The sequence below is a fragment of the Corythoichthys intestinalis genome, chromosome 2 (assembly GCF_030265065.1).
Source record: "Corythoichthys intestinalis isolate RoL2023-P3 chromosome 2, ASM3026506v1, whole genome shotgun sequence".
NCBI classification, from domain to species: Eukaryota; Metazoa; Chordata; class Actinopteri; order Syngnathiformes; family Syngnathidae; genus Corythoichthys; species Corythoichthys intestinalis.
This window is the reverse complement of record NC_080396.1, coordinates 5,083,404-5,111,132: the sequence shown is the minus strand read 5'-3', so window position 1 is coordinate 5,111,132 and position 27,729 is coordinate 5,083,404. Positions and strand designations below refer to the sequence as shown.

General features: G+C 41.8%; 1 protein-coding gene across 3 annotated transcripts in view; it reads left to right on the top strand.

Annotated features, from left to right (window-relative positions):
- ormdl2 (ORMDL sphingolipid biosynthesis regulator 2) overlaps positions 1 to 27,729 on the top strand; it is a 70,687-nt gene extending 42,958 nt beyond the window's left edge. Inside the window, exons 1-5 of one of the 3 annotated variants that reach the window (XR_009061345.1) lie at positions 2,885 to 3,020; positions 7,703 to 7,876; positions 13,605 to 13,756; positions 23,626 to 24,237; positions 24,786 to 25,410. Coding sequence is in view for 2 of the 3 variants with exons in the window: in XM_057821088.1 (XP_057677071.1) it covers positions 7,703 to 7,876; positions 13,605 to 13,756; positions 23,626 to 23,761 (462 nt within the window). In the remaining variant the exon portion in view is untranslated. Of the gene's footprint in view, positions 1 to 2,884; positions 3,021 to 7,702; positions 7,877 to 13,604; positions 13,757 to 23,625 lie in introns of those variants that run through there. The other 2 variants (XM_057821076.1, XM_057821088.1) reach the window with 2 other exon arrangements.

The window sequence follows — 27,729 nt, the reverse complement described above, 5'->3', positions numbered from 1 at the left end:
AAAGTCCAGACCTGAATCCAATCGAGAATCTGTGGAAAGAGCTGAAGACTGCTGTTCACAAACATTCTCCATCCAACCTCACTGAGCTCGAGATGTTTTGCAAGGAAGAATGGGCAAGAATGTCAGTCTCTCGATGTGCAAAACTGATAGAAACATACCCCAAGTGACTTGCAGCTGTAATTGGAGCAAAAGGTGGCGCTACAAAGTATTAACGCAAGGGGGCCGAATAATATTGCACGCCCCACTTTTCAGTTTTTTATTTGTTAAAAAAGTTTAAATTATCCCATAAATTTTATTCCACTTCACGATTGTGTCCCACTTGTTGTTGATTCTTGACAAAAAATTAAAATTTTATATCTTTATGTTTGAAGCCTGAAATGTGGCGAAAGGTTGCAAGGTTCAAGGGGGGTGAATACTTTTGCAAGGCACTGTATATAAATGAAATCATTATATAATGCAAATAAGGTTGCTTAAAAGTTGGTGGGGATAATTTTAGCATCATGAAAAGTTGGTAGTGTTATGTCCCTACCGTTCCTAAACTAGGGTGACCATATTTTGATTTCCAAAAAAGAGGACACTCGGCCCGGCCTCGAGATACTTGACTTTTACTCGAAGTCCACTCAGAGATGCCTATATATCTTTAATATATTTAAAGTGTGCCTCTCCGTCCGGATAGAAAAATTCAGTTTTGTTAAAAAAAAAAAAAAAAAAATAGGCCGATTGCCATATAGTATTTATTATACACTATATGGAAATATTTTTTTACTCAACTGGATACTCAACAGGCTTTATTCTTCCCCAAAAAAAATAATCAAACCTTAAATAAAAAACAAAACAAAAAGCGAATAATGATTAAAATATATATATAATGCAGACCCATGAAAATGTAGTCCACTCAATACGCACACACAGTAGGCTATGTGCCAACTCAACATTTTTATAAATTACTATTACGACAATTGTCGCTGACAAATTGTTATTCCCAATCAATTTTTATTCCCATTCAGTGTTTTAGATTGTACGCAAACAATAACCGAAATAAACTGACATGCTATTCAACCAGCATGTTTCCAAACGCAGCACTTCAAAACTACATCGCCCATAATGCCTAGCGCGGCTGAGCAAACTGATAGCTACCCTGTTAGCGAGTACCGGGCGAGGCAAAATCAAACTTTGCTATCAAAGTTTACAATCATCTAGGGCTGCAGCTATCGAATATTTTAGTAATCGAGTAATCGATTGAAAATTCTATCGATTAATCGAGTAATCGGATAAAACAAATATATTTTTAGGTGAAGAGCAATTATAGATATACATGAGAAAACAAGACATTTGATCATTTTCAGTCAATCAATGTCTTTATTTTTGATGTATATTGTTGAAAACAGCCAACAATTGCATCTCAGATGTAACTAGAATTAATAAAAAAAAAAAGACTAATTCACTGCTTTCACTCAAAAAACCTTTAGATCTTATTTTTTTTTAAAAAAAATAATAATAATGTGTATACACACACCTAAAAATGCCTTTACGCTTAATAACACACATCACTTAAAAGTTAGGATTTTTTTCCCACGTTTTTCAATTGAATTTCTATTTGTGTCAAGCCATTTTTAAGTTCTAGTTAAGTTTTAAGTTAGTCTAAACTGTAAGTCCTGATAGGATTTTGAGTTTTTGCACTGTTCAAAATAAATGTATGATACAGGCTGTATTGGAGCACATTAGGGACTAGTGCTACTTGGTGTTTTATCCAGCAATGACTACTGAGCTAAAATTGATAGTTAGCATTATTGAGTTTTTATTTCACACCCTCATCACTCCACATCGCTATGTTATGTTAAAGCCTGTATGTAAGACACGTTAGCCAAGCATCGACAGTGGTCATAATTAATAGAAACCTAGCCCTCCGCAGGGCTAACGTTATGTTAATCTTATTTATTAGCGCTTAGCGCTGTACTGCTTTAAGATGGCGGCTGTTTACTAACGCTGCCCAGACGGGGCCGAGTATGTCATTTCGCATCTAATTCAACATACATGTGATCTCTATGAGACTCATCAGACACTACCTGCTACGAACTAGCATCGTGCGGGCTAGTATTTAGCAACGTCGGCGTCGTTTGTAGCGGTTGTCGGCTGCAGTAAGTTTTTTTTTTAGCTTTTTCCTCTACGCACGTGACATCAGCGCGTTGTCCCGCATTAAAAGTAGTCCGAGCAAAACGTGATGCTTAGAGCTGGCAAAATAAACGATTACTCGAGGTAAATAAAATTACTCGGATCAGTTTTTAAACTCGAGTTACTCGAGTTGCTCGAGTATTCGTTTCAGCTCTACAATCATCGGCAGCGCAACGATGCAACACCAAACGGGATTTTACAGATTACGCCATTACAAATCTCCGACAGAAGTCAACAGTTGCCGTTATATAAGTATTTATCGTAAAAAACTCTTAACTGGGCAGGCGCTCCTACTTAAAATATAATACCGACATTAGATGGTGGTAATTCCCCATGAAACAAAGGGTAAATTGCCAACAAAAAACAAGAAGAAGATCTACTCCTTCTCCCGCCCCTACTAGTCGGAGCCACGTCAACTCAGGCAGACGCTGCCTCCTAGCGGCCGAAGGGATTCTCTTCAAATTGGTCCCGTGAAAAATCATAAAAACCGGACATTTTCATACATTTATGAAACCCGGCCGGACCCTCCGGAGAGCACGTATTAAGAGGACATGTCCGGGCAAAAGAGGACGTTTGGTCACCCTACCCTAAACAAACCTAGGCCCTTGCAATGAAGTGTCCCATATTTTTATTCTCAGGGAGTTGGCAACCTAATAATACTTGAAAATTGCTCATACATCCTGTCATTTTGCCTGATTTTAAAAAATGATCTCGAGATCACTCCCTCGGTGACATGCTGAGGGAGTGCGAAAAGTTGAAGGGAAGTCGGGAAATTAAGGACGACCCAAAAGGGCGTGCTGAAAAGCAAAAACACTTACTTCCTGGTCAGCAGGCGACGAGGCGCCAAGGTAAACTTTAAACCCCCTAATAGTTCAGCACGTTTTTGCATTTCGAAGCACTTTGTTGCGCTATTTTCTTACCGAACCCCTCTCGTCGTTTCTACTTAGCTTAGTGCAACTTTGAGCAAGTTTGGTTGCGTCGAAGGCTAACGTTAGCTGACTAGCATGACAAAATGTCACTTTACGCTTTCGTTCAGACTCTGTCGATTCCGACGAGATCACTTATGACTTTATGATGATGGACTCTCATGAGTTGTTTTTATTCGAGTCGCTAGTTCTTGTCGGGAGTCCCGTTTCAGTCAGACAAGTAGAAAAGGCAACTGCGACCAACTGAGTTGCCAGATGGTAAAGACAAACACCCCCAACCCAATCATACCATAAAATCCGCCCTGTCAACAAAAAAAACAAAACAAAAAAAACAACAACAACAACAAACAGCCCAAATGACAACCTCACGCTTTAGATAAGATGTTTGCCTTCTACAACTGTATATTTTTAATATTGTGACCAGAAAAAAATAGGATGAAACCTTGAACAGTAGGAGACAATGTTGTGACGTTATGCTGTTTCGCCGAAAAGCATCATGGGAAATGTAGTTCTCCATACAAAAGGTTCAAACTAATTTTCATTTCATCGACACGATTCATTCACCGTATATCTATTCATTTAACATAAAAAAATGTGAAAAATGTTAAGTACTTATAGCATATAGAGCATTAATCTACATGTTTACCAACTGCATGAAGGAGAAAAGATATCGTCATCGCACACACCATATAATTGTTTGCATTAGTCTAACACATATATAGTCTAACACATACATATGGTACAGGTTTTCGTAGGCACCGTCTAACTGTTTGCATTAGTCTAACACACGTAATATAATTAATCAGGAAATAGTATCATTTTCATATTTACGGTAGGACTACACTACTAATATAAAATAAATAGCACACCATAGTTTAATGAGAAGAAATAGAAGAGATACACAATGCCGTCTTATCACAAGATTGACGCACCAACTCTGGCAATCAGCTCTCCCAGCAAACTCCAAGGACAAAGCGCTTTGTCCTAAAACAAGTACAACCAGCCCGGACAGCAAAGTTGATAGCGGGCGTCCCAATCCACGCACGAACCTAAGCCACCCAAAACCGGCCGCAGAGGGGATGGCCCAAAAGCAACGCCCAGAAACGCCTTCGACAAGGCCCGCCTCCGCAAAGACTTTAAAAAGACTGGACACTGAGATAACACAGATTTTTTCTGCTCGGAAACATATAGCCTTGTTTTGGATCCAGAATTGTCCCTCCGCCGTCTGTTTTTGCCTTGTTTTTACCATTGTTGACGAATAAATTGTCAACCTGTTTTCGGTGAGTGTTCTTCAAGCTTTTGAAACATGGAGTCAGTACAAAGGGTTAAAATAAGAGGACGCGCGAGATTCGGCCTTCCCGGCGGGCGCACGCAGGGCAGCGTCAGCCGAGCGGCACTTGTTTTGGTTGGTGCTGTCCGCGGGTGCGTCTGGGCCGGGGGGGCGAATTTCAGCATGCGCTACGGTCACCTATGTGTCGAATATCGATTATTTAACGAATCGATTAATCTATCAATTAGTTCGAGTAATCAGATTAGGAACATTTAAGATGTTGCAGAATAAACTTGATGTTTTAAAAAAAAAAAGGTTGCTCAGATTGCACTTACAAATGAGCATTAAATGCGGATACAAAAAGAAAAAAAAAATACCCGAGTTGCCATCCTACATCAAACGATGTTGTATGAATTGCACGTTCATTTCTCAAGAGCAATAAATGCATTTCCAGATAAATAAAAATATCTTAGCTTAGCCTCAAACAGTATTAGAAAATAATACATCGATCAAGTCAAAGTACAACGTAACAATTGGCTAATTTGCATTGTGAAAGTCCTCTAGTTTAAATGCTATGAAAATGCTTTTTTTTTTTTTTTTTTTTTTTAATTCCCACAAAAAACTGCTAATTATACCGATAAATTAAATGACAAATGCATAAAAAAACATTAGCTCGAACTAAGACTTACCTTACGTTGCTTTTACCAGGGAGCAGCTGGATTCAGCCATGTTAAATGAGTTGTGTCATATTCACTGTTGCCACTAGAGGGCAGTGTCTCCACTCAAATCCATAAACTAAATTAGTGCTGCAACGATTAATCGATTAACTCGAGTATTCGATTAGAAAAAAAAAGATTCGAATTAAATTTTGCTGCTTGGAGTGTTCGTTTAATTAAAGTGGCGTTGTAATGGTTTATTTTGAAAGTGTTTGCATTTAGTTTCATTGATTTGGGTGGATACACTGCCCTCTAGTTTGCCTCATTTCACATGTCTGAATCCAGCTGCTCCATGTTAAGACCAACATGAGCCAAGTTTTTTTTTTGAGCTAATGTTTTTTTTAATGCATTCGTAATTTAGTGTATTGGTACAGTGCCTTGCAAAAGTATTCGGCCCCCTTGAATCTTACAACCTTTCGCGACATTTCAGGCTTCAAACATAAAGATAAGAAATTTAATTTTTTTGTCAAGAATCAACAACAAGTGGGACACAATCGTGAAATGGAACAACATTTATTGGATAATTTAAACTTTTTGAACAAATAAAAAACTGAAAAGTGGGGCGTGCAATATTATTCGGCCCCTTTACTTTCAGTGCAGCAAACTCACTCCAGAAGTTCAGTGAGGATCTCTGAATGATCCAATGTTGTCCTAAATGACCGATGATGATAAATAGAATCCACCTGTGTGTAATCAAGTCTCTGTATAAATGCACCTGCTCTGTGATAGTCTCAGGGTTCTGTTTAAAGTGCAGAGAGCATTATGAAAACCAAGGAACACACCAGGCAGGTCCGAGATACTGTTGTGGAGAATTTTAAAGCCGGATTTGGACACAAAAAGATTTCCCAAGCTTTAAACATCTCAAGGAGCACTGTGCAAGCCATCATATTGAAATGGAAGGAGCATCAGACCACTGCAAATCTACCAAGACCCGGCCGTCCTTCCAAACTTTCTTCTCAAACAAGGAGAAAACTGATCAGAGATGCAGCCAAGAGGCCCATGATCACTCTGGATGAACTTCAGAGATCTACAGCTGAGGTGGGAGAGTCTGTCCATAGGACAACAATCAGTCGTACACTGCACAAATCTGGCCTTTATGGAAGAGTGGCAAGAAGAAAGCCATTTCTCAAAGATATCCATAAAAAGTCTCGTTTAAAGTTTGCCACAAGCCACCTGGGAGACACACCAAACATGTGGAAGAAGGTGCTCTGGTCAGATGAAACCAAAATTGAACTTTTTGGCCACAATGCAAAACGATATGTTTGGCGTAAAAGCAGCACAGCTCATCACCCTGAACACACCATCCCCACTGTCAAACATGGTGGTGGCAGCATCATGGTTTCGGCCTGCTTTTCTTCAGCATGGACAGGGAAGATGGTTAAAATTGACGGGAAGATGGATGCAGCCAAATACAGGAACATTCTGGAAGAAAACCTGTTGGTATCTGCACAAGACCTGAGTCTGGGACGGAGATTTATCTTCCAACAGGACAATGATCCAAAACATAAAGCCAAATCTACAATGGAATGGTTAAAAAATAAACGTATCCAGGTGTTAGAATGGCCAAGTCAAAGTCCAGGCCTGAATCCAATCGAGAATCTGTGGAAAGAGCTGAAGACTGCTGTTCACAAACACTCTCCATCCAACCTCACTGAGCTCGAGCTGTTTTGCAAGGAAGAATGGGCAAGAATGTCAGTCTCTCGATGTGCAAAACTGATAGAAACATACCCCAAGCGACTTGCAGCTGTAATTGGAGCTAAAGGTGGCGCTACAAAGTATTAACGCAAGGGGGCCGAATAACATTGCACGCCCCACTTTTCAGTTTTTTATTCGTTAAAAAAGTTTAAATTATCCAATAAATTTTGTTCCACTTCACGATTGTGTCCCACTTGTTGTTGATTCTTGACAAAAAATTAAAATTTTATATCTTTATGTTTGAAGCCTGAAATGTGGCGAAAGATTGCAAGGTTCAAGGGGGCCGAATACTTTTGCAAGGCACTGTATATGTAGCCTTTTTTGTGGGAAAATGTGTCTGAACCATTTGTTAAGAGCATTGTTAAAAAAAAAAAGCATTAGCATTTTATAGCATTTAAGCTAGAGGACTCTTGCTATGTAAGTTGGCCATTGTACTTTTGTTGTACAAAGATCCTTATTTTTTTTATACCGTTTGAGGCTCAGGTATTTTAATTTTTCATGTTCCTTTTCTGATTACTCAATTATTCGAATTAACTAGTTCATCGATTAATCGACTACTAAAATAATCGATAGCTGCAGCCCTAAACGAAATGCAAACAATTTCAAAATAAACCATCGCAACAGCACTCTAATTAAACGAATCCTCGAAGCAGCTAAATTTGATTCGAGGCTTTTTTTCTTAATCAAATTACTCAAGTTGATCGATTAATCATTGCAGCATTAACTTGAAGTACAAACTTTTACAATATTTTCCAGAGCTGATTAAAGGTGCGTGCTGGGAAAAAAAAAAAATCACAATTATTGCCCCGTGGGCCACAGTCAAGGGAGTAATTGATTAAAGGAGAAAAGTATTTGTGCATGAAAGAGTTAACTAATAATTAACTAAATATTCGATCATTTATGGTTGTTTTCTTGTTTCTCAGATGAACGTGGGCGTGGCTCACAGTGAAGTGAACCCCAACACGCAGGTGATGAACAGCCGCGGCATCTGGCTGGCTTACCTGCTGTTGACGGTGGCGCTGCACGTGGTTCTGCTCAGCATTCCGTTCTTCACCGTGCCGATCGTCTGGACGCTGACCAATGTCATACACAACCTGGTCAGTCAGAAGTTGTTTTCGATATCGATTTCCCTCTTTTACTAACTAAACTATCTGGTAAACATTATCACAGGCATGCAAACTTGCCACCTTTCGGCGAAATTTCGCCGTTATGAAATCAAAATGGGTCATTCTTTTGAATCACGTAGATACGAGGAGAAAAAAATGGGGTGGGTGGGGGTTGTCTGTCAACGAGCGAGTGAAACCGTTAACTTCAAAACCGTAGTCCATGCTCAAAACTACAATCTAGTCCAGGGGTCCCCATCTGCCGGGCCGCGGACCGGTTCCGGTGCGCATTTACTACCGGGCCGCACAGGAATAATAATTTAATAACGACCGCATTCTGGCCGAATTTACCCCTTTGCCCCTGCTTAACACACCAATATCCCTGTCTACTCTAGCTAGAATACTACAGGATAGATTAGAATGTCGTCATAGAAATCCATTGATTGGACTGCTAGCAGTACATCTTGTTTGTGTATATAATAGGGCTGCAGCTATCGAATATTTTAGTAATCGACTGAAAATTCTATTCTATTCTGAATTTTTTTTTTTTTTTTTCGGAAAGAGCAATTATAGATGAGAAAACAAGACATTTCATCTACTATTAAACCATTTTCAGTCAATCATTGTTTTATTTTCGATGTACATTGTTGAAAACAGCCAACAACTGCATCTCAAATGTGACTTTAAAAAAAGACTAATTCGCTGCTTTCACTCAAAAACCTTTAAGATCTTATAAAAGAATTCTTACCTAAAAATGTCATTACGCTTGATAACACACATAACTTAAAAGTTAGGTGTTTTTCCCACGTGTTTCAATTGAATTTCCACTTGTGTCAAGCTATAAGTTAAGTTTTAAGTTAGTCTAAACCAGACATGTCCAAAGTTTGGCCCGGGGGCCAAATGCGGCCCGTGGTCAAATTTTATCCGGCCCCCAGCCTCTGTCCTAAAATCAATAACGTCTGGCCCGCACACAAACTTAATAAATTGGTCAGCAGTACTGCAACCAGCTTACACACTAAATGCTGCTCCTCATTTACCCACTAAAAGGCGGCAGCACTCTAAGCAACATTACCCCATGTGACCCTTTACCCTTTATTCTAAGATGTCGACAATCAACAAAAAAAAAAAGAAAGTTGACTGTGACGGCCGATGCTTCAAGGATAGGTGGAAATTGGACTATTTCTTCACTAAAATACGAAACAACTGTGTCCGCCTCATTTGCAAAGAGAAAGTCACTTTTTCTAAAGAGTTCAATGTAAGGCGATATTACTAAACAAGACACACTGACATGTACGACAAGATTACAGGAAAGATACGTTGTGAGCAATTGAAGCAACTTGAAGCTAGTTTATTTCACAGTAGTATTTCGCAAGAGCCCGAGAGTCGAAAGAGAACGCCACAAAGGCTAGTTGTGAGATTTATTTAATTAATAATTTCAACATTTTAAAAAAATTAAAAAGCAAATGTGGCGCACAGAATGGCTTGCTAAATTTTGCTTAAATATATTGTTCTTAAGCTGTCAAACGATTAAAAATTTTAATCGAGTTAATCACAGCTTAAAAATTAATTAATCGTAATTAATCGCAATTCAAACCATCTATAAAATATGCCATATTTTTCAGTAAATTATTGTTGGAATGGAAAGATAAGACACAAGACGGATATATACATTCATTATAATGTACATAAGTACTGTATTTGTTTATTATAACAATAAATCAACAAGATGGCATTAACATTATTAACATTCTGTTAAAGCGATCCATGGATAGAAAGACTTGTAGTTCTTAAAAGATAAATGTTAGTCCAAGTCATAGAAATTTTATATTAAAACCCCTCTTAACGTTTTCGTTTGAATATAGTTTGTAAAATTTTCAATCAAAAAATAAACTAGTTGCTCGCCATTGTTGATGTCAAAAATAATTATGGTGCTGAAGCCTGAAAGTGCTGAAACCCACAAAATCAGTCGCACCCAAGCGCCAGCAGAGGGCGGAAAAACACCAAAAAACACAAGTAACAAGTGAAAATTACACTTTGCTTTCATTTTAATCTGTTTGAGCGGGGCATGTGCGATAAATGCGTCAAATATTTTAACGTGATTTTTTTTTAAAAATTAATTAACGCCCGTTAACGCGATGATTTTGACAGCCCTAATTGTTCTACGTAAAAAACGTCAGCCAAGGTCGGCCCCCCAAATTTTTTCGACACCAAATCTGGCCCCCTTTGCAAAAAGTTTGGACACCCCTGGTCTAAACTGTAACTCCTGATAGGATTTTGAGTTTTTGAAGTGTTCAAAATAAATGCTGTGCTGTATTGGAGCACATTAGGCACCAGTGCTACTTGGTGTTTTATCCAGCAATGACTACTGAACTAAAATTGACAGTTAGCACAATTAAGTTTTTATTTTACACCCTAATCACTGTACAGCGCGTTTTTCAAAGATTAAATAAAGACTGTATGTAAGAGTTAGCCACGCATCGACAGTGGTCATAATGAATAGAAACCTAGCCCCCCGCAGGGATAACGTTACGTGAGTGAGTGACAGTAACGTTAATCTTATTTATGAGCGCTGAGAAGTGTACTGCTTTAAGATGGCGGCTGTTTTATTAACGCCGCCGAGTCGGTCATTTCGCATCTAGTTCTACGGACATGTGAAATCCACAGTTGTGGTCAAAAGTTTGCATACACTTGTGAAGAACATAATGTCATGGCTCTCTTGAGTTTGCAGTTATTTCTACAACTCTGATTTTTCTCTTGTAGAGTGATTGGAACAGATACTTCTTTGTCACAAAAAAATTCATGAAGTTTGGTTCCTTTATGACTTTATTATGGGTTAACAGAAAAAAGTGATCAAATCTGCTGGGTCAAAAATATACATACAGCAGCGCTAATATTTGTTAACATGTCCCTTGGCCATTTTCACTTCAATTAGGCGCTTTTGGTAGCCATCCACAAGCTTCTGGTTGAATCTTTGACCTCTCCTCTTGACAGAATTGGTGCAGTTCAGTTAAATTTGATGGCTTTCAGACATGGACTTGTTTCTTCAGCATTGTCCACAAGTTCTCAATGGGACTTTGGGAAGGCCATTCGAAAACCTTAATTCTACCCTGATTTAGCCATTCCATTACCACTTTTGATGTGTGTTTGGGGTCATTGTCCTGTCGGAACACCCAACTGCGCCCAAGACCCAATCTTCGGGCAGATGACGTTTGGTTATCTTGAAGAATTTGAAGGTAATCCTCCTTCATCATTATCCCATTTACTCTCTGTAAAGTACCAGTTCCATTGGCAGCAAAACAGCCCCACAGCATAATACTACCACCACCGTGCTTGACAGTAGGCATGGTGTACTTGGAGTTAAAGGCCTCACCTTTTCTCCTCCAAACATATTGCTGGGCATTGTGGCCAAACAGCTCGATTTTTGTTTCGTGTGACCACAGAACTTTCTTCCAGACGGTCTTATCTTTGTCCATGTGATCAGCAGCAAACTTCAGTTGAGCCTTAAGGTGCCGCTTTTGGAGCAAGGGCTTCCTTCTTGCACGACAACCTCTCAGTCCATGGAGATGCAAAACACGCTTGACTGTGGACACTGACACCTGTGTTCCAGCAGCTTCTATTTCTTGGCAGATCTGCTTTTTGGTGATTCTCGGTTGAATCTTCACCCTCCTGACCAATTTTCTCTCAGCAGCAGGTGATAGCTTGCGTTTTCTTCCTGATCGTGGCAGTGACAAAACAGTGCAATGCACTTTATACTTACAAACAATTGTTTGCACTGTTGCTCTTGGGACCTGCAGCTGCTTTGAAATGGCTCCAAGTGACTTTCCTGACTTGTTCAAGTCAATGATTCGTTTTTTCAGATCCATCTATGTATATTTTTGACCCAGCAGATTTGATCACTTTTTCTGTTAACCCATAATAAAATCATAAAAGAACCAAACTTCATGAATGTTTTTTGTGACAAAGAAGTATCTGTTCCAATCACTCTATCGGAGAAAAATCAGAGTTGTAGAAATAACTGCAAACTCAAGAGAGCCATGACATTATGTTCTTCACAACTGTATGACACACATCAGACGCTACCTGCTACCATGTTGCTACCACCGTAGCAACATGCGGGCGTAGTTTTTAGCAACGTCGGCGCAGTTCGTAACGGCTGTTGGCTGCAATAAGGTATTTTTTTTAATTGCTTCTTCCTCTACGCATGTGTCAGCGCGTTGTCCCGCATGAAAAGTAGTCCGGGGAAAACGTGATGCTTAGAGCTGGCAAAATTAAACGATTCCTCGAGGTGAATAAAATTACTCGGATCAGTTTTTAAACTTGAATTACTCGAGTTGCTTGAGTATTTGTTTCAGCTCTAGTATATAATATATCTATGTGCGCTTGTCCTCGATAATAACCTATTACTAGTTCGCGGGCGCAGCACATTTGTTCCCGGAAATAATTAGCCCCCACACGAGCGAAGATGACTGGAAAACAGACGTCTTTGGAGATATTTTTACGGCGAAAAGGGCACCTGACGAGCCTACAACCTCGACGACCCACGAACGGCGAAGGAGTGGATTCGTGACCCGTTTGTGAATAAACCGAGTGATTCGAGCATGTCTGTGCAACAGGAGGATCAACTTGTAGATGTCGCAAATGATGGCAACCTTATTAAACGTACATTTGAGACAACAACTCTACCGAGGTTCTGGATTAAAGTCATTCCGGAATATCCTGACTTCGCTACGAGAGCATTGAAAACCTTGCTGCAATTTCCAACATGGTATCTTTGTGAGGCGGGCTTCTTAATTAATGCTTAACGACAAGGCGAAGTCCTTAATGGTGAGAGCGGTGTGCAGTTTTTGTGTGCAGCTAACATGGCAGGATGTATCTGTGGAGAACTTTTCTACAAGTCCTGTTATGATCAAACGTAAGTTAATATTCCTTTCTTTCAAGAAAGTTTGTGTAGTGTTTACTGTGGAATCGCTGCACCTGCGCATTTTGCGGCTATGCGTAACGTTACGCGCATGCGCAGAACCACATCGTTGCAATTTTTGATGGGTTGCAAAATTTGTCAGAACACCGGTCCGTGAAAAAGACCCAAATAACACCAGTCCGTGGTGCAAAAAAGGTTGGGCACCCCTGCTCTACTCCGATGACCTAAACCTATCACCGCCACTCTCTTCTCGTGACAACAAATGACTGACAATAGTGAGAGACTGGAGTACAGCTGTTCTCTGCTTAATGAAAATGGGACATACTGTATATTTTACAATTTAGATTTTGTATCATTTGCTACTTTATGCGTCTTATATGTTCTGATTTCAAGATGAGAGATTTAGACTTGTATATGTGAAATTATTATGTACTGTGTTAATTCGAGATGTCTCTGGTTGCACTATGAAATGCACTTCTCCGCGCATGCCGTGTGTCCGTGTTACTTTGTCACCTTTTTCACCCCTAACCAGTTTGCATGCCTGTTATCATTATATTGCATTGAATCTAGCAGACTTTTGCGATGCAAGTTAGGCAATTGTTGTCAACATTAGCATTTAAGCTAGCTGATGTTTGCGATGCATTTGGCTAACTTGCATAGCAAACGTTCGCCAGCTTAAATGCTACTGTATATAGCCCTTATGTTTTACCAGATTTTTAGGGGTTCTGCACAAAAAAGTTTGGGATTAATTTTTTTTTTTTTTTTTTACCTCCCTTGAATGGTATTTATTTACCCTGAGTGCAGGTGATGTATCTGTTCCTGCACACGGTGAAGGGCACTCCCTTTGAGACCCCTGACCAAGGCAAAGCCCGCCTTCTCACACACTGGGAGCAGATGGACTACGGCATCCAGTTCACGGCGTCGCGCAAATTCCTTACCATCTCACCAATCGTTCTGTAAGATTGCCAACCATTTCTTCTTCTTCCTATACCACACTTTGGAAAAGATCAGCTTCACATTAGGGGGGGAACTAGAGGCCGGACGATATATGGACTTTTCCCCAAACATTGGCCGATTAACAAAGAAAATAAATCAATAAAATAAGGATTTTGATCTGGCATGTGTGTGGGCAACGGTGGGCACCGCTGACTGACGATAGGAGCCCAGAGCAGCTTGAAGGGAGGCTGCTATAGACCCTACTCACATGACGTCACAACCACGCCCCCGCGCCATATTGTCCGTCAACTCGTCGTGTTGATGGATTACCGCTACGTAAATTCCTCCTATTATGGCGTGTTTTTCTGCTCGTTAACATTAATAATAAAAATGGTGAAGGCGTGTGTGGCGGTCGGTTGCAATAACAGAGAAGATAGACGGAGAGACTTGAAGTTCTACCGTATTCCGAGAGACCCGGAGAGGAGAGCGAGACGGACTGCTGCAATTCGACGAGAAAATTGGGCTCCAAACGATTACCACAGATTATGTAGTAGTCATTTTATATCTGGTAAGATGCATTTAATATATATTTAGAGGGTTTTGGGCTGACAAGCACAATTAAGATCATTGCAAGGCTAATCGCCAACAACATAGTTTCAAATTCAAGATGCTTATTTCTTCCACCATCATTACATTTTGAATAATATTAAGCTGGTACCAAGTGAAAGAAGCTGGCCTCGTCTACGGATCATCGGTTAAACAGGGGTGTCCAAACCTTTTGCAAAGGGGGCCAGATTTGGTGTGGTAAAAATGCGGGGGGCTACCTTGGCTGATTTACATAGAACAATATATTTAAAGAAATTTTAGCAAGCCCTTCTGTGTGTCATATTTGCTTTATTATTTTTTTTTTTTAATTCATAATTTCAACAGTCTCGTCTTTGTGGCGTTCTCTTTCGACACTCGGGCTGTTGCGAAATACTGCTGCTGTGAAACTAAACTAGCTTCAAGTTGCTATAATTTCTCGCTGCATATATTGCCTGTAATGTTATACATGTCAGCGTGTCTTGTTTGGTAATATTGCGTCACATCGAACTCTTTGAAAACAGCGACTGTCTCTTTGCAAATGAGGCAGACACAGTTGTTGCGTGTTTTATTGAAGAAATGGTCCAATAGCCACCTATCCTTGAAGCGTCGGCCATCGCAGTCAACTTTTTTTTTTTTTAATTGATTGTCGCCATTTTAGAAAATTGGAAGTAAAGGGTCACACGGGGTAATGTTGCTTAGAGTGCTGCTCTTAAAGTTTTTCAAACTTTCGTGAGAATAGGCTGATTTTGTGTGGACAAGATAGTTGTAGATATCAGGGTAGCAGATGTCAGGCAGAGAGGGCGAAGACAGCGGGTCGAAAAATATCGATTTAGGCATCAAATATGGATCTGGCGAATGGATAGCCTGAAGCTTTTCCACATAACGCCTTTTATGCAACGCATCCAATGAGTTTACAGCGTCTGAAAGCACCGGGGCTTCCATGAATTGCACGACAAATTGAAACCATTGAGAATACGGATAAACAATGACGGACAATAAGGCGGCCGGATACAGCGACACGTCATTCTGTGACGTTGGTGAGTAGGGTCTATAGACGTCTCTGTTTAGCCCTATTCTCAATGGTTTCAATTAGTCGTTCAGTTTATAGAGCAATTCATGGAAGCCCCGGTGCTTTCAGACGCTGTAAACTCATTGGATGCGTTGCACAAAAGGCGTTATGTGGAAAAGCTTCAGTCTATCCATTCGCCAGATCCATATTTGATGCCTGAATCGATATTTTTCGACCCGCTGTCTTCGCCCTCTCTGCCTGACATCTGCTACCCTGATATCTACAACTAACTTGTCCACACAAAATCAGCCTATTCTCACGAAAGTTTGAAAAACTTTAAGAGCAGCACTCTAAGCAACATTACCCCGTGTGACCCAATTTTCTAAAATGGCGACAATCAATTAAAAAATAAAAGTTGACTGCGATGGCCGACACTTCAAGGATAGGTGGATATTGGACTATTTCTTTAATAAAACACGCAACAACTGTGTCTGCCTCATTAGCAAAGAGACAGTCGCTGTTTTTAAAGAGTTCGATGTGACTCGATATTATCGAACAAGACACGCTGACATGTACGACATTACAGGGAAGATACGCAGCGAGAAATTATAGCAACTTGAAGCTAATTTCACAGCAGCAGTATTTCGCAAGAGCCCGAGGTTCGAAAGAGATCGCCACAAAGGCGAGATTGTTGAAATTATGAATTAAAAAATAAATAAATAAAGCAAATGTGACACACAGAAGGGCTTGCTAAAATTTCTTTAAATGTATTGTTCTACGTAAATCAGCCCAGGTAGCCCACCACATTTTTACCACACCAAATCTGGCCCCCTTTGCAAAAAGTTTGGACACCCCTGTTTAACCGATGATCCGTAGACGAGGCCAGCTTCTTTCACTTGTTACCAGCTAAATATTATTCAAAAAATAAAGATGGTGGAAGAAATAAGCATCTTGAATTTGAAACGGTATGTTGTCGGCGATTAGCCTAGCATGATCTTAATTGTGGTTGTCAGCCCAAAACCCTCTAAATATATATTAAATGCATCTTACCAGATATAAAATGACTACTACATAATCTGTGGTAATCGTTTGGAGCCCAGTTTTCTCGTCGAATTGCAGCAGCCCATCTCGCTCTCCTCTCTGGGTCTCTCGGAATACAGTAGAACCTCAAGTCTCTCCGACTGTCTTCTCTGTTACTGCAACCGACCGCCACACACGCTTTCACCATTTTGATTATTAATGTTAACGAGCAGAAAACGCCATAATAGGAGGAATTTACGTAGCGGTAATGCATCAACGACGACGAGTTGACGGACAATATGGCGCGGGGGCGTGGTTGTGATGTCATGTGAGTAGTGTCTATAGGAAGCTTCAGGCTTGCCTCTTTTGTAAATATTGTAAAAAAAATGGTTTTATCTCGCATGAGAGAATATGCAATGTTGCTTTAACCTTTTAAGGTGTTTACCGAGTGATCCTTTCACTCTAAATGTAACTTATAGCATTAGCATTATGTTTAGCATGGCGAGAATCCTCTTAATGTCTCACTTGTTTACGTCTCGTCAAGACGTCCTGATGGGTTTAATTATTTGAATATAATGTACTGTTCTTGCTGTATGTGTAAAATTAAAAGAATTAAAAGAAGTGCTGCGTCCTAGCATGCCAATAAAAAACAACACATGCACGCATGAGAATCACCGATGACCCTTGCAGACAATAGTGTTGGCTATGTTTTCAGGCATAGACTTCATAATTGACGGGACGCGGGGCTGATAAATAAGGGGCCTGCATTGTTGGCGAGGCCCTCAAAGCTGACCGATTGAAATCACAGACTGAGCTTTTTTCGTTGAAAATTATTGTGAATAAATGCTTAAATCCCTAAATGCTTTATAGATATGGACGTAAAACAGTCTCGATTCTTTGTTAAAAGCAAAAAAAAAAAAAAACAGTGCAGTTAGTATATGCAATAGTAAATGTGGCTAGCGGCCGCCTTATGTAAACAGAGCTTTACCGGTGAAAATTCTTGTGAAAAAAATGGTTAAATCCCCAAAGTCTTTATAGATATGAATGTAAAAGAGCCTCGATTCTTGGTTAAAAGCAAAAAAAAACGTGCAGTGAGCATTTATTTTACGTAAATATGTTGAAATACAATGCTAGTCTGTTAGTAAATGTGGCTAACGGCCGCCTTATGTAAACAGAGCGAAAGGTTGCAAGATTCAAGGGGGCCGAATACTTTTGCAAGGCACTATATCTCTGGAACAGCAAAAAAAAAAAAAAGTTTGTTGAATTGATGCGACAGAAAAAGGGCAATGCAACATAAAATGGATCAAATCTTTAAGAGCAACGAAAGAGGTGAGGAAGTTTATTTATCATATTTAGTTTTATTTGTTCTGATGGGGAGGTTCAGAACATCTTAGCTGTCAATGTGCACTTTGGACATACATTTCTTCATTTATGTTCAGCTACTTATTCATTTCCTTATGATTTTAAAAAGTCAATGTTTGCCCGATCTTCAAAATATATTCCATTTCACTCTGCATAATAGAAGTCATTTGTACTTAGTTTTCTGAATGTATTCTACTTATACATTAACTTCAATTTTAATATACCTCCTATGTTAAGTAATTAAAATTTAGATTTGGCATGTGAGGAAATGAGGGAAAATAAAAATTAGGAGATGGAGGTTGGGGTTATTGTTGTTTTTCTCAACTTTTATTTTGCAAATCATTGAAAAAATACAATTTTGAATGAAAATCGGTTTTTGTATGTGTAATAGAAATAAGTGTGCTAAAACAGTTTTCTTTGCATTTCAGTAGTTTAAGAATTTTAATTCCCCCCCCCCCCAATAAAAGAAAAAGGAAAGAAAAAAAATAATTTACAAATAAAATTTCTGGCTCTGTGGCAACCTTCACGTTGGGGAGTTCCGGCAAGAAATTCTAGCCACTTTCACCCCTGGCTAAGAGGCATTTTACAGTTGAACATTTTTACATTTTGAGTGTTTTTCATTTTCTTAAAAGCAAAATAAAGGCAGTTTAAAATTATTTTTTTTTAAATGCAAAAAGCAAACCGAAACGAAACCATGATCTCAAAACCGAGGTTCAAACCGAACCATGGGCTAACTGAACCGTTGCACCCCAATGCTTCGGTAGATATCACATATAAACATAACTAGATGCAAATGACAGACACGGCGGCATTAGCAACATGTATTATAAAGAACTAGATGAGTTAGTAGACAGCCGCCATCTTAAAGCAGTAGACTTATCAAGAAGGCTCTGTTGTAGAGAATCTTCCTAGCGAACCTAAGTAACTTTTTATCTTAAATATTTCTAAATCGGCAACACTTAAATATATCTTTAAATGATCAAACAGTTTTAAAACTTAAACATGTCGAACATAGACAGAAGGGAACTAATGCAAAAACGGGACCATTTTTTACAACTTTAACGGTTGATTCGCAACTTAAATGACTTCCACACATAGCACTGGTTACTATCTAGTTATCGCAATACCCGCAGTATCTCTGTCTAGTTAAGTTTAGGGTAAAGAATTGGGCTAGGGCCAGTTGTCCCAAAAACCCTTTTAACTTCACATTGTGTGACCTGTTTTTGTTTTTTTTTTTTTGAGGGAAAAAAAAACATGAAAATTATCACCAGTTACTTTGCCAAGTAGCTAGGGTTGTTCCGATCATGTTTTTTTGCTCCCGATCCGATCCCGATCGTTTTAGTTTGAGTATTTGCCGATCCCGATATTTCCCGATCCGATTGCTTTTTTTGCTCCCGATTCAATTCCAATCATTCCCGATCATATACATTTTGGCGAAGAAAAAAATGAATAAAACTCGGACGAATATATACATTCAACATACAGTACATAAGTACTGTATTTGTTTATTATGACAATAAATCCTCAAGATGGCATTTACATTATCAACATTCTTTCTGTGAGAGGGATCCACAGATAGAAAGACTTGTGACTTTGTATATTGTGACTAAATATTGCCATCTAGTGTTTCTGTTGAGCTTTCAGTAAATGATACTGAAGTCCATGCCCAAATGCATGATGGGAAGTGGAACCATGACTGTGCGTAGTGCGACCAATTGATATATCTTCTCTGCGTTGGGAAATAACATAAGGTGTTAAGAAAAAGATCAATTGTTACCTTGCTTCCCCACGATATTTCTAATCTAAGGGAGAGGGATTGTAAGGCTTTAGCCAACTAAAATAAGGCTTCAAAGGCTGCCAAAATTCACTCTACTCATTTAACACTGCCTTTTAGCTCTCTATATAGGCAAAACGGCGCCATTACAGATGGAGCGTGAGTGGGTCGTGCAGCGCATGCATTAATTGCGTTAAATATTTTAACGTGATTTTTTTTTTTTTTTTAAGTACCGCCATTATTGGGATAAATTTGATAACCCTACCTTAATCCTAAACTAAAGACTGGATAAGTGTAACATATTATGTCTGTAACATTAAATACAATTAGAAAACGATTTAATTAAAAAATATATATATATATTAAAAAAAGGCATGGCCGATATTTCTCCCCCCATGAGTCATCACCTTATCGTGGTGGAGGGGTTTGCGTGTCTCAATGATCCTAGGAGCTATGTTGTCTGGGGCTTTAAGCCCCTGGTAGGGTCAACCATGGCAAACAGGTCCTAGGTGAGAGGCCAGACAAAGTATGGCTCAAAAAGACCCCTTATGACGAGCAAGATTATTGAACCCCAGTTTCCCTTGCCCGGACGCGGGTTACCGGGGCCCCCCTCTGGAGCCAGGCCTGGAGGTGGGGCTCGAAGGCAAGCGTCTGGTGGCCGGGCCTGTCCCCATGGGGCCCGGCCGGGCTCAGCCCGAAAAGGCAACGTGGGTTCCCCTTCCCATGGGCTCACCACCTGTGGGAGGGGCCAAAGGGGTCGGGTGCGTAGGGAGTTGGGCGGCAGCCAAAGGCGGGGGCCTTGGCGGTCCGACCCCCAGCTGCTGAAGCTAACTCTTGGGACATGGAATGTCACCTCTCTGGCAGGGAAGGAGCCTGAGCTGGTGTGTGAGGCAGAGAAGTTCCGACTAGATATAGTCGGACTCTCCTCCACACACAGCTTGGGTTCTGGTACCAATCCTCTCGAGAGGGGTTGGACTCTCTTCCACTCTGGAGTTGCCCATGGTGAGAGGCGCCGGGCAGGTGTGGGCATACTTATTGCCCCCCGGCTTGGCGCCTGTACGTTGGGGTTTACCCCGGTAGATGAGAGGGTAGCCTCCCTCCGCCTTCGGGTGGGGGGACGGGTTCTAACTGTTGTTTGTGCTTATGCACCGAACAGCAGTTCAGAATACCCACCCTTTTTGGAGTCCTTGGAGGGTGTGCTAGAGAGCGCCCCCTCTGGGGACTCCCTCGTTCTACTGGGGGACTTCAACGCTCACGTGGGCAATGACAGTGAGACCTGGAGGGGCGTGATTGGGAGGAACGGCCCCCCCGATCAGAACCCGAGTGGTGTTCTGTTATTGGACTTCTGTGCTCGTCACGGTTTGTCTATAACGAACACCATGTTCAAACATAGGGGTGTCCATATGTGCACTTGGCACCAGGACACCCTAGGCCGCAGTTCGATGATCGACTTCGTAATCGTGTCATCGGACTTGCGGCCGCATGTTTTGGACACTCGGGTGAAGAGAGGGGCGGAGCTGTCAACTGATCACCACCTGGTGGTGTGTTGGCTCCGATGGCGGGGGAAGATGCTGGCCAGACCTGGCAGGCCCAAACGTATTGTGAGGGTCTGCTGGGAACGTCTGGCAGAATCCCCTGTCAGAAAGAGTTTCAACACCCACCTCCGGCAGAACTTCTCCCTTGTCCCGGGGGAGGTGGGGGACATTGAGTCCGAGTGGGCCATGTTCCGCACCTCCATTGTTGAGGCGGCCGATCAGAGCTGTGGCCGTAAGGTGGTTGGTGCCTGTCGTGGCGGCAATCCCCGAACCCGCTGGTGGACACCAGCGGTAAGGGATGCCGTCAAGCTGAAGAAGGAGGCCTATCGGGCCTTTTTGGCCTGTGGGACTCCGGAGGCAGCTGACAGGTACCGGCTGGCCAAGCGGACTGCGGCCTCGGCGGTCGCCGAGGCAAAAACTCGGACATGGGAGGAGTTCGGTGAGGCCATGGAAAACGACTTCCGGATGGCTTCGAGGAAATTCTGGTCCACCATCCGGCGTCTGAGGAGAGGAAAGCAGTGCACTATTAACACTGTGTATAGTGAAGATGGTGTACTGCTGACCTCGACTCGGGACGTCGTGAGTCGGTGGGGAGAATACTTCGAAGCCCTCCTCAATTCCACCGACACGCCTTCCTTTGAGGAAGCAGAGTCTGGGGACTCTGAGGTGGGCTCTTCGATCTCTGGGGTTGAAGTCACTGAGGCGGTTGGTAAGCTCCTCGGTGGCAAGGCCCCGGGGGTGGATGAGATCCGCCCGGAGTTCCTAAAGGCTCTGGATGTTGTAGGGCTGTCATGGCTGACACGCCTCTACAACATCGCGTGGACATCGGGGACAGTGCCTCTGGATTGGCAGACCGGGGTGGTGGTCCCCCTTTTCAAAAAGGGGGACCGGAGGGTGTGTTCCAATTATAGAGGAATCGCACTCCTCAGCCTCCCCGGTAAAGTCTATTCAGGGGTGCTGGAGAGGAGGGTCCGTCGGGAAGTCGAATCTCGGATTCAGGAGGAGCAGTGTGGTTTTCGTCCCGGCCGTGGAACAGTGGACCAGCTCTACACCCTCAGCAGGGTCCTCGAGGGTGCATGGGAGTTCGCCCAACCAGTCTACATGTGTTTTGTGGATTTGGAGAAGGCGTTCGACCGTGTGCCTAGGGGAATCCTGTGGAGGGTGCTCCGGGAGTACGGGGTACCGAGCCCCTTGGTAAGGGCTGTTCGGTCCCTGTACGACCGGTGTCAGAGTCTGGTCCGCATTGCCGGCAGTAAGTCGAATTCGTTCCCAGTGAGGGTTGGACTCCGCCAAGGCTGCCCTTTGTCACCGATTTTGTTCATAACTTTTATGGACAGAATTTCTAGGCGCAGCCGAAGCGTTGAGGGAGTCCGGTTTGGTGACCTCAGCATTGAATCTCTGCTTTTTGCAGATGATTTAGTGCTGTTGGCTTCATCAAGCCGTGACCTCCAACTCTCACTGGAGCGGTTCGCAGCTGAGTGTGAAGCGGTTGGGATGAAGATCAGCACCTCCAAATCCGAGACCATGGTCCTCAGTCGGAAAAGGGTGGAGTGCCCTCTCCGGGTCGGGGATGAGATCCTGCCCCAAGTGGAGGAGTTCAAGTATCTTGGGGTCTTGTTCACGAGTGACGGTAGGAGGGAGCGGGAGATCGACAGGCGAATCGGTGTGGCGTCTGCAGTAATGCGGACGCTGCACCGGTCCGTAGTGGTGAAGAAGGAGCTGAGCCGAAAGGCAAAGCTCTCGATTTACCAGTCGATCTACGTTCCTACCCTCACCTATGGTCACGAGCTTTGGGTCGTGACCGAAAGAACAAGATCCCGGATACAAGCGGCCGAAATGAGTTTCCTCCGCAGGGTGTCCGGGCTCTCCCTTAGAGATAGGGTGAGAAGCTCGGTCATCCGGGAGGGACTCGGCGTCGAGCCGCTACTCCTCCGCGTAGAGAGGAGCCAGCTGAGGTGGCTCGGGCACCTGGTTCGGATGCCTCCTGGACGCCTCCCTGGAGAGGTGTTCCGGGCATGTCCCACCGGCGGGAGGCCCCGGGGACGACCCAGGACACGCTGGAGAGACTATGTCTCTCGGCTGGCCTGGGAACGCCTTGGGATCCCGCCGGAGGAGCTGGTTGAAGTGGCTGGGGAGAGGGAAGTCTGGGCTTCCCTGTTAAAGCTGCTGCCCCCGCGACCCGACCCCGGAACAAGCGGAAGATAATGGATGGATGGATGGATGGCCGATATTTCTTTGCCGATTCCGATACTTTGAAAATGACGTTTTTTAAAGTAAGATTAACAACACTGGTGACGTCACATCGGCTTTTTCACCGCTGTTTTTTTTTTGTTTTGGGGGGGGGGGGCAAAGGGTCTCCCCATCTCCCAAATCAATCACCATGACACACTGTACTGTTTATTCTTTGACCAGTTAGATCTGTTAATATCAGTTTTTATTGGCACGCTAGCAAGCACCATTTTTGGGTCTCTACAGAAAGTGAACCATGGGGGTGGGAGCAAAGCAATATTAAATGTTCACATTTCATCCAACTTATTGGAATGACTTTTAAAACAATGTCCATGTTGTTCATCAAAAACTTCAAGTGTTGTTCTTTCTCGGCAGGTACATCCTGGCAAGCTTCTACACCAAGTACGACGCAACGCATTTCCTGATCAACACTTGCTCCCTCCTGAGTGTCCTCTTGCCAAAGTTGCCTCTTTTCCACGGAGTGAGAATATTGGGAATCAACAAATACTGATGCCGCAGGCACAGGGAACCTCCAAACAAGACTTTTGTCATTTTTTGGGGCGAATGATTGCTGCCGGACCCTCCCAGTCGAAACTAACTGGACGATGACTGTTACTGTGAATTTTTTTGTGTCGTTTCGGTCCGCCATTTTGTGTTTTTCCAACTGCTGATCAGTGAACTATTTTTTTGCATTTTACACAATCTTTGATAAAATGTTCTCTGGATTATACTGTACCAAAAATGAATCATGAGTGATGGAAATTATTTCAGGTGGAGACTAGATAGTTCAGCTGGAGTAGTAAGGTCAAACTAAGAAAAAAAAATATTACTAGCATACAATAGCCACGTCAGATTATCAGATAAATCAACGTTTTACGAGAAAAATGGTAATGTTTCGAGGAAGAATGCTTAAATCATTGTTTTACGTCCATATCTATAAAGAATTCAGTCTTGAATCTTGGTTAAAAGCAAAATGAAACCATGCAGGTAGCATTTATTTTGCGTAAACATTGCTAACAATAAGGCTAGTCAGGTATGAAAATTAGCCACCTTAATGTGTAAACAAAGTTCTTGTGAATAAATGCTTAAACCACTGAATGAATTCTTTATAGATATGGATGTAAAATGGTCACAAATCTTTGTTAAAAGCAAAAAAAAAAAAAAAAAAAAGCATTTATTTTGTGTAAATATTGCGAACAATGAGGCTAGCCGGTTCGTAAAATTAGCCCACGCCATGTGTACACAAAGAGCTTTTTCCGTCAAAGATTCTTGTGAATAAATGCTTAAAAAACTGAATTCTTGAAACACATGGACGTAAAACAGTCTCGAATCTTGGTTAAAAACAAAACGTGCAGGGAGCATTTATTTTGCATAAATATCGCAAACAATAAGGCTAGTCAGTTACAAAAATTATTAGCCACCTTCATGTGTAAAGAAGACAATTCTTGTGAATAAATGCTTAAATCACTGAATTCTTTTTAGATATGTACGTAAAATAGTCTCGAATCTTGGTTAAAAGCAAAGAAAACGTGCAGGTAGCATTTGTTTTACGTAAATATTGTGAAAAATGAGGCAAACCAGTTCATAAAATTAGCCCACGCTATGTGTACACGAAAAGCTTTTTCCGTCAAACATTTTGTGAATAAATGCTTAAATTCCTGAATTCTTTATAGATATGGGTGAAAACCAGTCTCGATTCTTGTTTAAAAGCAAAACAAAAACGGGCAGTTAGCATTTATTTTACGTAAATATGTCGAATGTGATGCTAGTCTTTTAACCAATGTGGTGACCTCCTTAGTACAACTGTAAATGCAGCTAATCTGCCTTCCAATGTATTATAATATGAATGTTTAAAAGTTCAAAAGTTTGTGTCAAATTTTAATTATTTATATGTATGTCTGCTTGTTCATTCTACAGCAGAGATGTCCAAAGTCCGGCCCGGGGGCCAAATGCGGCCCGTGGTCAAATTTCATCCAGCCTCTGTCATAAAATCAATAACATCTGGCCCGCACACAGACTTAATTGATCAGCAGTACTGCCACCAGCATAAGAAGTAGCTTACACACTAAATGCTGCTCCTCATTTACCCGCTAAAAGGCAGCAGCACTCGAAGCAACATTACCCCGTGTGACCCTTTACTCCCAATTTTCTAAAATGGCGACAGTCAACAAAAAAAGTTGACTGCGACGGCCGACGCTTCAAGGATAGGTGGAAATTAGACCATTTCTTCACTAAAATACACAACATCTGTGTCCGTCTCATTTGCAAAGAGAGTCGCTGTTTTTAAAGAGCTCAATGTGAGACGATATTACCAAACAAGACACGCTGACATGTACGACAAGATTACAGGGAAGATACGCAGCAAGAAATTGAAGCAACTTGAAGCTAGTTTAATTTTACAGCAGCAGTATTTCCCAAGAGCCCGAGAGTCGAAAGAGAACGCCACAAGGCTAGTTGTGAGATTGTTGAAATTATTACCGTATTGGCCCGGAATATAAGACTGTGTTTTTTGCATTGAAATAAGACTGAAAAAGAGGGTGTCGTCTTATATTCGCGGTCAAGACATTATAGACCCTACCCACGTGACGTCACGACTCCTTCCTCCTGACTGGTGCCCGCCCAATTGTCCGTCAACACATCATGTTTACCTGTTACGGCTACGTACATTCCTCCTATTTACGACGTGTTTTTCTGCTCGTTAACATTAATAATCAAAATGGTGAAGGCATGTGTGGCGGTCGGTTGCAATAACAGAGAAGATAGACGGAGAAGACTGAGAGACTTGAAGTTCTACCGGATTCCGAGAGACCCGGAGAGAAGAGAGCGAGATGGGCTGCTGCAATTCGACGAGAAAACTGGGCTCCAAACGATTACCACAGATTATGTAGTAGTCATTTTATATCTGGTAAGATGCATTTAATATATATTTAGAGGGTTTTGGGCTGACAACCACAATTAAGATCGTTGCTAGGCTAATCGCCGACAACATACACGTATGTATGTAGTGAGAGTGCTATCGCTAAACCATATAAACATTAAAAGCCCCAACTCATTGACAAACGACATGAAATACATTAGACTTGACAGTGGATGTTAGCAATAACAAAAGATTTTGAATTGAACATTTCGTAACTCACCTTTCCAAGCACAAGATAGATTCCTGCCGAATTTTCGTGGACGAGGACCTGTTTCACCCAACCAGCAACGAAGTATTCATAAGCCTCCAAGCTCTTAAAGTTTTTCAAACTTTCGTGAGAATAGGCTGATTTTGTGTGGACAAGATAGTTGTACATATCAGGGTAGCTAGCAGATGTCAGGCAAATACGGCGGAGACAGCGGGTCGAAAAACATCGATTTAGGCATCAAATATGGATCTGGCGATTGGATAAACTGAAGCTTTTCCACATAACGCCTTTTATGCAACGCATCAAGTGAGTTTACGGCATCCGAAAGCACCGGGTCTTCCATGAAATGCATTATAAATTGCTCGATCAATTAAGACCATTGATAATACAGACACAAAATGACGGACAAGGGGGCGGAACCATACAGCGATCACGTGATTTTGTGACGTCAGTGGGTAGGGTCTATACCCATTCACGACGCTAGATGGCGCCAGATATCATTGAAGTGATGTTCTGTCATGACCAGTGTTGGGAGTAACGGCTTTATTTTTTCAGTAACAGGGTAATCTAACTAATTACTTTTTCCGCCGTTACAACGCCGTTACCGTTACTGACGGTCAAAAGCGGTGCGTTACTTACTCCGAATAAATTGAAGAAACTACCAGCCGTGTCGAGTCGACTCTCTGCTCTGTTGATTTGTCATCCAAGACTTTGGGTGCGTTCAGGTTCGAGAATAGCGCACGTACTTCTGACTCCAAGCTGTTTGAACCTGCTCATTCAATTAGACAATGCTTTCCAAAGTTTGGTAACGTTTCTGTGTTTGCTACACCTGATGCTAGCCTCATTCCCATCTCCCACTGTCAGCCAGCAATAATTCTGCTTCCATCTTGAGGACGGCAGACGCTTTGAAGGTGACGTGAATTGTCGGGAAACTAGCCTACCTGAATGCAGCCCCTCGAGAGATGCGATGGAAGTGATTGTGATTGGCTGAGGGTTAGAGTCATGTGTCGCGGCAAGCCAATCAGAGCCGGTGATTTCACAAGCAAACCAGAACAGCACGTGCGGCAAACACACACGCAAAACAGATGCACAGGGTCGGGATGGCAGAGCAGTCAGAAGAAAAATTGTCCTTTAAGATGTGGAGATATAGACACTATTTCAAGTTTGTCGATATTAAAGGAAAGAACCTGCATGTAATGTGTAATTTATGTCCCGGGGCAAAGCTTTTGTCGACATCTGTGGTAAGCAATTCAAATCTGCTGAAGCACCTAACAAGTTAACTACCTGTCTGTTCTTCTCTATTCCACTGACTCGAATACTCCTCAGAAAATTTCAAATTCTTTGACATACAACA